Raw genomic sequence first — 14,003 nt, 5'->3', positions numbered from 1 at the left:
TTTTAAAAGTGTAAAAACTGCAAATGTGTGAGCCACATTTGTAGTTGTTTTTGCCTATGTGGTATTACACCACTAGATGGGGCTCTGAGATGACTTTTGAGAATGAGAAAACTTTTTTTTTTTAATTAAATGGGCATTGTAACCTTTGTGCTGAAGTACCCTGCACACTGTTACTCTTATTGATAAACTACAAGTCAGATAAAAATACAAATATTACAATACAAATGTGCAAACTGTAATCGTTAAACTCGGATTGAACTGTATTAAACATGTTCTAAAATAAGAGGAGTGCTTCAAATTGACACTCATAGTCAAGATAAAAACAAATCTTAAAAGAAAAATGCATTACTTGTATTGTTATTAACCTTTAAACATGCTCTTGAGTACCTTGTTTGGCTTCTCATGTTTTAGAACATTTGCATGTCTGCTGTTCCCCACGGGACTAACTGAGTTTTGGCGCCACACACTGGTGCTCGGAGGGAGAGCACGTTCAAACCGGGATTAATCAAACTGCGGTGAATGAAGCTAAATGCTACTCCATCTACTGCATCATGAGATGTTTCCCGCCAGTGCTGAAGGTCTCTGATGGTCTCTGGGCGGGTGTGGAGCCATGAGGTGGGCGTTCACTGTCCTGATGCCGAAGCTTGAGCGGATACTTATTCACAGAAGTTCCCACGGCTGGTGTTGAGGTCTCATCTTCGTCTCTTCCTGCGGTTGTGAGACTTAGGACAGTGACCATCTGCCCAACAGCAGTGGTCCCTGTATGTTCTGGTTGAGTGTGGGTCTACAAGTAACGCCACGCTTAGAAGATTGTCAGAGGAGTACTCAACAATCGACCTAATCCATCACTCCCTCTGCACCTCAATTCCTCACACTCACCCTCCTCTGCTCACAAAGTCTGATTTACCTTTGATTGAGAAGATCACAAGCAAAAAGTTGAATTATACAGTCAGTTTGATGTTTAACTCGACGTCCGTGTTAGATAAAAGTTGTATTATGATTATTACACCATAAATATGAGCGTGTTGTGTTTTTTTTTACCAAGCTGTAATGAAAAATCTGTTCCTTTTACTATACAGAGACAACGAAGTGAGTTATTTATGAAGACATTTATTAGATCAGTAGAGTACATCATATCAGCAACATGCCAAGACCCAAGTCCACCCTCAACACACTGTCCAGTATCCACATGAAGCCTCCAACTCCAGCCTCTAACCACGAGTCCCTTTTGAAGCCGGTCTCGCAGAATCTTCCTCTCGATTTCCAATTCCTCCATTTTGTATATCGGCATTACGTCAATCTCGACCTCACATCTGCACAGAATCATACAATCTCTCGAGCGATCAGCATCAGTATGTACATCTTTTCTTCTTTTTTTTTTTAATAACAACATACGTCAGACTACAATGCCATAACACTTAGGTCCACATGCACTAGTACACAGTGTCCAACATAGACCAGAACGTTTGTATTTACACCAGGTATTATGAGCCCCATAGAACCAAAGATATACAATATTTTAAATAGTTCACAGCTACATTCCAGGGTTGTGCATTTTAACACACAGTTATGTCCAGAAAAAAGAAGAAAAAAAAAAATAGCAGTTGTAAAATGCGTGTAAAAGATGGATCCCGTAGTAATGTTGTAATCATTTGAGAAGGATGCATGTAAGTGGTTGTCATTGGTCTTGTGCAGTATAGGTCAGTACTTTGTCAATGTACCTGATTATGCTTCTTATCGAAACCAAAAAAAAAGCTTAACAGTTAACAATAGGTTCTTTTCATTTTATTTAGTGTTGGAGAAGAAGACAGAAGTAATAAACTGGTTTTGTTGTTGCATAGTTTCAACCAAACAATGCAAATTTCTACCTCCACGGACAGCACCAACTCGGAAATGCATCAAGGAACCAATTCAAAGTGGCAAAAGTGTCCTGCTCATGTACATATTGGCAGGATACACCGTGGGAGCAGGAATTGGACCGTCAAACTTTTGGCTAATTCGGCTAATACTCCACTGAATTACTGCTACTCCTGCTGTTATCTCTGACTGTTAATGTTTCAGTATTTTTAACATACTATTTTTGTTTTGCAAGCCATCAATAACTTTACAAACCAAAGCCTTACTACATTAGAGCCAAATTATTTGATATAACCTCTAATTTTGTGTTGAACATTACTTGCACTCGGAGAACCCAGGTTACATTCCAAGTAACATAGTACTTCTGCCTGCTTCTCCATACAGTATGTTTCCTACAAACCAAAGTACTTCTTTAACCCAATTATTATACTGCACTTTACATACCATCTTATGATATTTAATGACAATAAATACAAATAAAACAGGCTGTGTACAAAATGGAGGAACATGACGCATCTGGCAGGCACGCATCCCAATGACAGTTGCTTTTATGACTGTTGAAATGGGAGTAACTTTTATGATCCACGAAACACAATATTATAAAATATAATGGTTCTTGGCATGAGGACAGACTAGTTCACTATATCCCTGTTCACAACTGCTTGTCATAAATAAATTACTATACCGAGAACAAAATGCAACAAAGACAACTGCAAGCTATTCCCTTTTCGTTTTGAGTACAATATTTACATTTCAGCTACACTTTTACATATATTCAAACATATAGTGACAGTCAGGGCTCGGCATTAACATTTCTCATGTTGACTAAAGGTGCACAATGTAACCTTTCTGTTTTACTGGGATAAATGCAAGTTAGACAAGTTTATTCCCAAACTGCACAGCATTCCAGGAAATCAATAACAACGCCATGGATTCTCCAACAGAAAAGTTACACAGTGCATGTTTTAAAGGTCCTACATTCAGTGAAAATGTTAACCATCAAAAACCGCGCTGTGGTTTGTTTTCACACATGAATGTTTTGGCTCCTCCTCTGTAGCTCATTAGGCTTAGTTTCAATTTGTGACATCACTAGGTGGTAATGGAGGAAGTGCGTCCATCAAGGTTGAATGACTTTTGATTGTGTTCAATGTATATACATTTGAAGCTACAAAACATCCAATTAATGTCACATAATAATAATTACATCGCTAGTTATTTATAGCAGTTTTGCTAGCAATGGTTTAAAAATTGTTCTTATTCTCTGGCAAAAAGTGGAATTAAATCTTATTTTGGCAATAAAGTAAACAGACCAAAATATTAACTTAAAAAAACTGCATGATCTATGAGTTTGCAATTCATATTTGTATACATTATATTTAAGTACTTATGACAGGTTCTCATGTTTTTCTAATTATTACAACATTTGTTGGGATCGCACCTGTGGTAAATATTTATCGTGGTTTTGCCTCGGCAAAGTTGTAAAATTGACAAATAAAATGACAGGACGTAAAGCTGAGTTCTAAAAAGGAATCCCTTTGTTTGTGTCATCAATAAGCAACATTCCATAAAAAAATGCTGGGACAGTTTACATGCAACCATAAATGTACTTAAATATCTGGATAAGGTATTACTATCTTAAACCTGTCGTGAGTTAGACAAGTGCTCAGTCCATTGGAACTGCAGCGCTCGATGGGGGAGAAGAGCACTGCTGCGTGTGTGGCTCTAACTATGTCACATCTCTTACTCATGTCTAACCAGGAAGTAACATTAGTAAACGCCACCAAAATTGGGAAAATGAGAGAAAATATGAAATTTTTTATTAAAATCTTACATGTGTAACCTGTGTCTAACCTGTCATATGCATTTAAATCTAAATATGAAAATGTACTTAAATATTATGGGCAATGGGTCTCCATAGTTCACCGGAGGAACACTTTTGTCCTGAGGGCTGTTACTCTTCTGAAACTGCCCTGACACTGGATCGGTAAGGCCCTCCCCAATGTGTCCTCTTGTTGAACTTTAAGACTTGGGTTTGATCTTTTCTATTATTACTGTAATAACTGCTATGATGTGCTTGAATTACTCATTGGAGACCAATTATATGAGTTTTATTATTGATTGGTTGATTACACTGAGCATGTTACTAGCCTACATCCACAGTTAATGGCGAGCCCTGGGGACTGCTTTTCCCAGTTTCCTTGCAGTGCCTGGGCATTTGATCTAGCTTTTCTGTGCTCCCAATAGCTTAATTTGTGCTTGTAATACCACTGGAGTCCATTTACCCACAGAATCATAAAATTATTTGTCGGTATCTGCTGTGGCTAATAAAGGGATACCTAGTTAGCATGCATGGAGGACACAGACACTTTTCAGTATGTAGTGTATGCCGCTAGCTGTCTTTATGCTACTCTTTGTGGTAATGTGATCACTTTGAACAGCGTCAATGCTGTTTTGTCAATGATTGCTAACTTGCTAACTCGACTAAAGGTTGAATTACAATGTTTAACCATAAAACAAAGCAATTATTAGTGAGTTAGCCATGTGTTAGCCATTTTAGCAGTCCTTGTTTGCGACTGGATGAGTCTCATTTTAGTCCTGTTCATTAAATTGTTTTCATTTCATTTTGATAATGTCTTCATGACGCTCTCTTGAGGAGAATAAAAGGTAGACTACAACATACCACAAAGCAGTGCATCAAATTAGCTAATGTTTCCATAGTCTCCCAACCACTTCAAAAACGTCCATTGTTACATCTTTACACTACTGTATTGAATTTTGTCATCCAGTGTCCACTTTTCTCCAGCCATCCATAAAAGTCCAACCCGTTCATCATTGTCTATTATTCCAGTCTTAAAATCTGGTTAGAGATTTCAAAATCCAGTCAGCTGAATGGATCAGACGCTGCGAGGAGCTCTCTGTATATCGTGGGTCCTCCGATTCCGCCCTTTCTGCCTTTCTTGAAGATGTTTCCATTTCGCCGCCAAACTCGGAGCGTGCATTTGACCGTGCGCGTGAGCGCTCGGACTCAGTATCGTCTTTGTCTGCTGTTGCTGCTGCTGCGCCTGAACCATATGCGCCTTTTGCTTCCGGTGTTTTCTCTCGCGCTTCCAGACTTGCTCGCAAAACTCGTCGACGCTGTGCAAAGTGGGATGGTTGACCAGTGACAGGAAATCGCGGTACCACAGCTTCTGATTGGGCGTCTCCTGGGGCGGTGGCGGGGCGTATACTTTGACTCCGCCCCCTTCTTCGTCGCGGCGGATGAGGTTCTCGAGCCGCTCCGTGCTGATGACCTCCAGGGTGACCTTCAGCAGCGTTTGCATGAAGCCGTGCTCCACAGCCTGGCAGATGTACACACCAGAGTCCGACTTGGAGAGAGTGCGGATCAGCAAGCCCTGGTCAGTGCGGATGAAACGCTCCTCGGATTTGACCTAAGGCAGAAAAATAAAGGGTTTTTGGATTAGTTTTTTTTATTTTGTTTGGTCAATGGCACAGATCTAGAATAAGATATCTCACTATCCAAACACAAAAAGAAAGTTGAGTCCAAACTTATTCATCACAGTCCTAACTTCTCAGGGGGAAATGTTCTATTGAACAACAGAGATGCTAACAACTCCTAGCTAGCTAACATCTCAATGCTACTTTTAGGTTCACCATTAATAAAACTGCTGCATAATAAGATGCAAAGAGTACATACTGGTCTGACATATGTTTATCAAAAGCTGCTTTTATTGTACTGAGGCACCAAATTATGAACCAAACCTTTAATTGAAAGCAATATTTTGGGTGGGGAGTCCTTGCCCCAAGTGGAGGAGTTCAAGTATCTCTGGGTCTTGTTCAGAGTGAGGGAAGGATGGAGCGTGAGATTGACAGGCGGATCGGTGCAGCGGCTGCAGTGATGCAGCCGCTGCATCGGACTGTTGTGGTAAAGAAGGAGCTGAGTCGAAAGGCAAAGCTCTCGATTTACCGGTCGGTCTACGTTCCTACCCTCACCTATGGTCATGAGCTTTGGGTAATGACCGAAAGGACAAGATCGCGGATAAAAGCGGTCGAAATGAGTTTCCTCCGCCGGGTGGCTGGGCGCTCCCTTAGAGATAGGGTGAGGAGCTCAGTCACACGGGAGGAGCCGCTGCGCCTCCACGGTGAGAGTAGCCAGCTGAGGTGGATCGGGCATCTATTCCGGATGCCTCCTGGGTGCCTCCCTGGGGAGGTGTTTTGGGCATGTCCCACCGGGAAGAGGCCCCGGGGAAGACCCAGGACACGCTGGAGGGACTATGTCTCTCGACTGGCCTAGGAATGCCTCGGGATCCCCCCGGAGGAGTTGGATGAAGTGTTTGGGGAGTAGGAAGTCTGGGAGTCCCTGCTTAGACTGCTGCCCCCACGACCCCGGCCCCGGATAAGCGGAAGAAGATGGATGGATTGATTGATTTTGAGTTTAACACAGTCAAATTCCATCTCCATAGTCCCACAGATATGAACCAGATCAGTGCTGTATGGGGCCCACCTCTTCCCTGCGCTCGTCCCCGGAGTTCTGGTACTGCCAGTGGGTCCGCGCTCTCTGGGACTTGGGGCTACATTCCAGGAAGGTGCTGCTGTTCTCCACTCCGTACACCGTCTTATCCTGCAACGTAGTCAGCCCGTTCAGCTCCTCTGGAACACACAACATCACACCTTCATTAGCGACATAGCTGGCATACTCGAAGAGCTCAACAAGCAGAGGAATACTATCCGTGTATAATTTGGTGTATGACTCAGGTTACTGCGGGGACAATGGACAGTCCACCCTGATTCAATTTAACAAAAGTCATGCGTGAAAGAGTCAGCACTGATTTCCAGGAATATCTTCAGCTCATAATGATGGCCATTTAAACCAAATTCTAATGGCTCTGGTTGCCCCATTCACACTGTCCCTCTTAAACTAGGATCTTCTAGCTGGAGGATTAGCAGTATTTTAATGTTGGATGGAAAACTAAAAGACTTTGTTGAGAAAACCCATCCAGACACGAAAGAAGGTCGGCGGTTCAAATCCCGACATAAACCTTGGTGCAGGATCCGCTGACGGTGCAATCGCAGCTGCCATAGAAAAATGTAAGAATACGGTTGTGTCCTTGGGCAAGACACATGACCCGAACCATCCCCAGTGTCTACGTGAACAAATGGGCAACTGGTTCATTGAAGGTAGAAAAGCGCTATGTAAATTAGACTTTTTTTTTTTTTTTTTAATGCAAGCTACATTTAGTAATTTGAAGAGAAAAAAGAAGAAAAAATACACTGAAAAACTGAAAAAAAAAGAAAAAAAATTGATAAAGTGTAGCTGGTATAAATCATAAAATGTCCCATGTCATTTGACCAATTCACGCCATGAGTTGTTATTTATGACAGTTTGAACAATTTGAACCCAGGCCTGCAGTTTTGTATTTTTGGTTTCTTCTTACCTTGAACATAATTATCCGTGACACGGTGTTGCTATGTAGCTTTGCTGTTTTGACTAAGACACCGATATCGCTGCCACAGAAACTCACACAAATGAGTGGAAAAAGGAGAACGTTGTGGGAATGACCTTGCGTCGAATGCTGATATGTCATCCGGGACTGCTGGGAACGGATTTACAGCCCCTTGTTTACAAAGCATTTTATGAGGCCTAAAATGCGACAGAAATACGGCCCAACTTTGTGGCTTTCTTTTCGGGATTTCTTGGCCATTTTCTGTTTACCGTAAGTTCTGTTGACTAAAATCTTAAGCAATCCACTGTCGGTTCGCTACTGGGAATGACAATTGTTTACTATGTTGTAAATCTGGTCGCTTATTCATCAAAATATGTATGTATAAATGAAGCAAAGATGACATGAGAGTGGATATCGCAACTTCTCTGCAAATGCCAACCTCGAAACCACAGTTTAGTTTGAAGTACGAACAGAATTTCACATTTGGTATTGTAACAACAAAGACTCAGTTTGACTTGGAGTTTTCTTGTTCAAAAATATTGACACGAGCATCACATTGGATACATACAGTTATTAATCATAGGCAGATTTGGCGTTCCCTCCACAGCAGCAGGCTCTGGAGTTAATGAGCCGTAACTAAAGGCGAGGAATGCTATCTGCCAAATGCACCAATCTACTCTGTGTCCTTCACTTTTACCTCAGCACGGCCAATATTACTGCGAGCATAAGGAAGTCTTATTAGAACAAATGTTATTTACTTTTGAGAGATTTACTTGATATTTTATGTTAAAGGACTCGTGTTATCAGCGTTGTTATTGGCCTCTAAACATACTCTTGAATACAGTTGCTTTGCTATCACTTTATTACATGACTCTCTACCAGTAAGTAACCTCATGGTGTTTGCATGTCATCTACTGGCCACAGAGGGAATTGACGTGGGCTGATAAACAAAAGCTAGCTTGCCCATGACATTCAGGAAAAAAAAAAAAAAAAATCTCAATCTCAATGGGAACTCCTGGTTAAATAAAAGTAAAAAAAAAAAAAAAAAAAATTAAAAAAAGCTAACACAAGCCATGCAGAAATGCTCAGAACGAGTCTGTAGATGATTTATGGAACCGTAGGAGACTGATTTTTACCTTTGACATCACCAAATTTGTGGGAATTACTGAAAGAAGCATTCAAGATGCAAATATACAACTCCAGTAATAGTTTTGTTGAACAATATTATAGCATAGTGAAAGGCTAAATATGTATCCTTTAAACATGCAATAAGTAAAAATACAAATTTGGTAATGTACTAAATAGTGATTTGTGCCAATTTTAATATATTTTACCCCAAATTAATTCAATTTTTGTCTTGACTTGTAGACTTGGTTTGTCCTGGTTTAGTGCAGGTTTATTAGGGTCTATTAAGTTTAGTCCAGGTTGATTCAATGTCTTATCAAGGTCTTGTATTTTGTCATTTTTAAAAAATCTTTTTCCATTGCATTTTCATCTAGTGCTTTAAGTGCTTTAATTGACATACCCAAAAACACAACGGAAGTATGAACTGACAAGAGCAGGAGTTAAACTGCAAAGTTTTTTTTTTATCAAATTTTCAGTTTGAGTGGAACTGCTTGTAATTAAACATGTGAGTACAAATCCAAGAATGAAGATAATGTGAAATAGTTGAAGATAATGGACTTTGAATCGCTCGTGGTAACTCAAAACAGTTCTTGGACAAGCTGCTGTTTTGTGGTTGTGGAAGCAGGAGAGGACTGGAGCTGGTGGTCTGCTTTTGGCCGACAGAGTGCGAGTGGAGGGTTCCTGTCCTATGTAATTATATGTTACAAACACACGAGACGCCATAAAACGGGATAATGGGATCATATTTTCTGTTTATTTACCGTCGTGCTGTAAGTCGGAGCACTGTGTGAGCGGGTCTCCGTTTCTGATGTCCTGCCTCCTCGTCCTCCTGCAAAACAAGACGATCAGGTCATTTCAATCTTTGCATCACGCTGAGGGGAATGTTGCATTTAGTTACTGAATTAAAAAAACTATCAAAGAGTAATGTAATTGATGTAAATAATGTACCGTTACTGTACTTTTACTTCTCCTTATTGTACATTTGTTTCATGAAGTGTGCTTGGTTAAAAAGTGTAACTCATTTAAAATTGTGAATGCCATTTTAATTCTAATTAAATTGCCTATCACAGGATTTTACAATTTTCTAATTTTGACTTTATTCTGTGTATTTATATCTGTTGTATATATAAATTATAGTTTTACACCAATCGAATTGGAATTTGTGGAGAAAAGTTGAAAAATCTGTAAAAAAATACAGGAAATGACATCACACTAGGGAAACTCATTCCTGTTTCTGCAGAATTTACACAAATAAACAACCTTTTTGACTCTCTAAATATGAATTAAACAAAATAAAGTCACTCTCATATATTTTTATTTGTCAATTTAAAAAAAAAAGTGACATGAGATGAGTTTTGGCTCAGTGTTTGCTGGGTAATTTCAATTACAAACAGGAAGTGAAATTATAAATTTAGCTTTTCTGGGATCACATTTTGATTTTTTTTTAGCAAAACTAAATATATTCAGTCAGAGGCACATTAAAACAAAACTGTGTAACTTTCTTTCTCGAGATGGTACGTCGCCTTAATAATTCCATGGAAATAGAAAGATAAAACTACTGTACATACTGTATTGTGCCCCATATAGTGAATACAGTGGACATTCAGACACAGCTCATTACAAAATACAGAGTTATTTAGAGTCATTTTATTTTATTTCTGAGTGTCAAACATCATCACGCTAACGATCCTACAATACTTCTTTCCCTCCACTTTGCTAACACTTGCATCTCCTGCACGAGTGGGACCGCGGCTCAGTTACAGCCAGCGTCCAACACAAATAGATAAACTAACAGGAGGCAGAGCGGAGCATCGCGGCCAGCTTTAATTACAGGGTGTGCGCGGCGGAGGAATTCCGAGCCCATCAGTCATTTCAGCGCGCCGCACAACACAACACCACACAAATCCAAGTGTCAAGTATAGCCCCACAGATATTTTCTATAAACAACAATGGAAGGAGCTATGGAAACGCCAAAGATCTCCTCTGTCGGCTGTTGTTCTTCCGTAATTGGAGGGGAGTTGCTTCTGAGTGGACTGAACTGAAGTGAAAAAGAGGATGCAACACGGTTTGGATCAATAGTTCGTGGAGGTGGTTAACAGCTCTCAGCCAATACCATTGCTTCGTTTGAATATTTGTAGGTTTTTTGATGGGTTCACACTTTGGTCACACGTCTCATCCTTCTGGAGACGTGGTTTGGCTCGGTTCTAGTCCAGTTTTTGTTCCGTTTTGCGCATGTGGTTACCTTTTGGTGGCCATGGGGAAGTATCGCGAGCACTCGGAGCCGTCCCAGGCGCAGTAAGGGTCCCGGGCCAGGCAGCACTCGGCACAGGCTTTCCCATAAACCTCACAGCGGTGCAGGGGCATCTGGGACACGCCAATGTCGGAGCCCAAGTACAGCTGTTGCTATGGACGCAAAAGAAAATGATTAGTTGGTTTGTCCAATGTCAAGATGAATACATTAAAAAATGTTGTCGTTGTTATTCCATAGATGTAGTGGTGTAATTGAAGTGGTATAATTTACTTTGTCATAAAGTTGTTTCATACCATCTGTGGGATTTGTTCATTATCTTTATTGTACTAAAATAGATTTGACTTTTAAAAACACTGCTAGAAAAAGACTAACTTGTATGTTTTTGCAAATGATCGCTTCAATTGTACCATCGCACAAAGTTTACGAGAATAATTGTGACCATATTTGAAGCAATGTCCGTCCAAGTGACACGTTGTTTCAAAATAGAGAATTCATTGGTGATTTTAGACAATGGTATGTGACAACACAACTCTTTGTATTCATGGATCCAAAGTGACGTGACAAACATGTCGTTGCTGCCATTTTGAGGACGGAAGCTTCTATTCCGTCTGCATGTGGGTTTTACCAACAACAAGCCTCAAAATAAGGGTTTGTAACACCCCCAAAGACTTTATTTATAACCAGAAATAGTTTTAGCGCCATCAGGAGGAACCAGTGGATTCACTCCGGACTGTGCAGTGGTTCACACATGAAACCCCCGCATGTTTAAGTGCAATGGTTTGTCCCACAATAATCACACATTTCACACAGTAACATGTCTCGTCTGGTGTCGCTCCAAATACTGGGGAGAAATGTTGAACAGTACTTAAAAATAATATCACTCAGGTATAAAGTAATGGTCAAAGACATTACTGAAGTAAGAGTAAAACAAAAGTATATGTGGAGAAATTACTACTCAGGTAAGAGTAACTGTGATGTTTGTGACATTAAATAATGAACCAAAGCTGGACATACACAAATGAAAACTAAATCTTATCAGAAGGAGTGAGAAAACGTGAGAAGAGAAACCAACACTTCGACTAAAACATTACTGACATAAATTGGACTGAAATCGACACGTTCAGCAGGAAACTGTGGTTAACGTGTTTGAAATATGCCTTGTTTCTATGTCTACCATATCAAATAAATAAATACTTGATACAAACAGATGAACTTAATATGACTGAGCCCTATAGCCACCTCTGCTAATACTTTGCGCGTGTTTTGTGGCTAAGTTAGTGATTTCGTGAGAGGCATGCTGACAGGCCGTCCCAGCGCCGCTAACTCTTCGGCTCTGCGTTTAAAGTGATTAGCTAACTGTCAGGGTCTTTGTGTTGACGTGTCTCCTCGTCAAGGGTTTAGACGGCAGGGAAAAACGCTTCTTTGTTCTCGCTCCAACTTTCCTGAAACAGAATGTGTCACCTGTGCAGAGAGATTAGGACAGTCTAACTATGAAAAATGGTTTTGAGTCAGGATCACTCCACTTAAAGGATCTCCTCTGTCTGTCTGAACCGTGGTTAAATCTGACCAGTCTTTTTAAAATACTATCGAAGTTTTTTCTTTAGATCTTTAGTAATTCCAAGTTTGTGGTGATGGGAGACGCGCTAAAGCTGCAGTTATTTCACTCTGCAAAGCTTCTACCCTGCATTTTAACATGTTTTTGAGTAATGCTCGGGGTTTGGATAATGTTAGCTGCATTATGCTCTGGAAATATTACATTTTTAGTCTTGATGTGAGTGTCGTGCGTCGATAAACAGCAGTAGCGTGAGGTGAGTTTTATGGATGGGCAAGTAGATTCAGTATTTAGTGGATAACACAAAAGTTAAACAAAATAAAATGTAATCCATGCATAGTGGGGCTTTGAACCCCGGCCTCCCACATGAAGGTTAAAGGACTTTAATACTAAACTGCCATTGCTGAGTTGGATGCTGTTTGGATTAAATAAGCTCTATGTTGTTAAATGCCTGTATTTCTAACGTCTAATCATCATAAACGTGCCTTAGCTACAAACTTGTCTACAAAAGAATATTTTAAGTTTGTTTGTTGAAACTTGGCGCTGCTGTTGCTTCCCTTCTCCTCTGCACATGCTCAGTCAGGGCAAAACCTGCAAACATCCTTGATTCCCACAGGTTTATTCAGTGTGGTTTGAGCTCAGATCCATGGGTTTGTCCCCAGAGCACATGTGCAGACCTCTAAAAGCTGCTGTCTGCTCTGGTTCTAAAGCTAATGTTAGAGAGCTGAGCATGAACGATCCTCTGGACACGGCTGAACAGCTGCAGGAGAAAAAGAACCATGCTTCCTGCGTAGTACTGCTCAGCGGCCTGTAGAGGCCACTAAAAGACACCGTAAGTTCAGCCAAGCTTCAGCAGCAGAAATGAGGGGAAAACGGGCTTATTTTAGAATATATTTTAGAATAATTAATGTATAGTTGTGAAACACGGTAATTTTAGATTTTATTGGCCAATCACTGATTGCCCTGACCGCACGCCACTGATAAACAGAAACAGCTGAGGCTAAGGTGTGCTAGCTTTGTTTTGCTAAGCATGTGGTCTCAACATAAGTTAGCATCAGTGGAAATAAAGCAGATAATCACAAGATCAAGTCAGTGTTTGAAGATAAATTATTATTTATTTTTCTATCTTAGATCGTATCCCTTAAACGGACGACTTTGGTTCATTTAAAACAGTGAAGACAGTGTCGGATTGTGCCAATCGGCTTCATATTGAACCAGTGGAAACATGGCTTAATATACTGTTGTACATGTACTGATGTACTGTTGTATACAAAACACTCTTTGAAAAGTGCTGCAAATCACTGTTTTAAATGAACATATCAATGTTGGTGTGTGTAATAGCCGTGAAGTGGGCGTGTGAATCATGTTTTAAAAAGTCAAAATTACATACTTTACCAGTTTTAGCAATCAGATTCAAATGGCTTTTTTCTTTTTTGTAAATGACGTAATTAAAAACCTTCAACACATATAGTTCCTAACAACTTAAATCAGTACCTGTTTGGTTGAGAGCTCCATTGCAGTGATGGCCGTGGGTTCCTGTAAAAAAAAAAAAGAAAGAAAAATAGAGATAGTAAAAAAATGTAAAGGTTGTCATTTTGGGAAACACCAGCAAGAATAATACATACTCTGAACACAGTCATTTCCTCCAGCAGGACCTCCTCCAGATCGTGCCAGGATCCTCTGGGGATGGACACCACCTTCAGGATGGTCCCTATGTCTGAGAACAAAAACGTGCAAACACAAAGTCTAAGCGGCGTTTTTTTTCCATCCTATAAAG

At 40.2% G+C, this 14,003-nt stretch overlaps 1 protein-coding gene across 1 annotated transcript in view; it reads right to left on the bottom strand.

Annotated features, from left to right (window-relative positions):
• Positions 1–1,090: 1,090 nt before the first annotated feature.
• The window catches only part of sema3ab (sema domain, immunoglobulin domain (Ig), short basic domain, secreted, (semaphorin) 3Ab), a 49,382-nt gene continuing 36,469 nt past the window's right edge, over positions 1,091–14,003 (bottom strand). Inside the window, exons 12-17 of the mRNA XM_072435728.1 lie at positions 13,852–13,943; positions 13,721–13,762; positions 10,666–10,826; positions 9,185–9,252; positions 6,359–6,504; positions 1,091–5,285 (exon numbers count right to left, since the gene is read on the bottom strand). Coding sequence (XP_072291829.1) covers positions 4,752–5,285; positions 6,359–6,504; positions 9,185–9,252; positions 10,666–10,826; positions 13,721–13,762; positions 13,852–13,943 — 1,043 coding nt within the window. The 3' untranslated portion in view covers positions 1,091–4,751. The remainder of the gene's footprint in view (positions 5,286–6,358; positions 6,505–9,184; positions 9,253–10,665; positions 10,827–13,720; positions 13,763–13,851; positions 13,944–14,003) is intronic.

This window comes from Eucyclogobius newberryi, unplaced genomic scaffold (genome assembly GCF_026437365.1).
Source record: "Eucyclogobius newberryi isolate DKJ021-1_F unplaced genomic scaffold, fEucNew1.0.hap1 SCAF_7, whole genome shotgun sequence".
Lineage (NCBI taxonomy): Eukaryota > Metazoa > Chordata > Actinopteri > Gobiiformes > Gobiidae > Eucyclogobius > Eucyclogobius newberryi.
The sequence above is the reverse complement of the archived record's forward strand: the minus strand, read 5'-3'. Positions and strand labels throughout refer to the sequence as shown.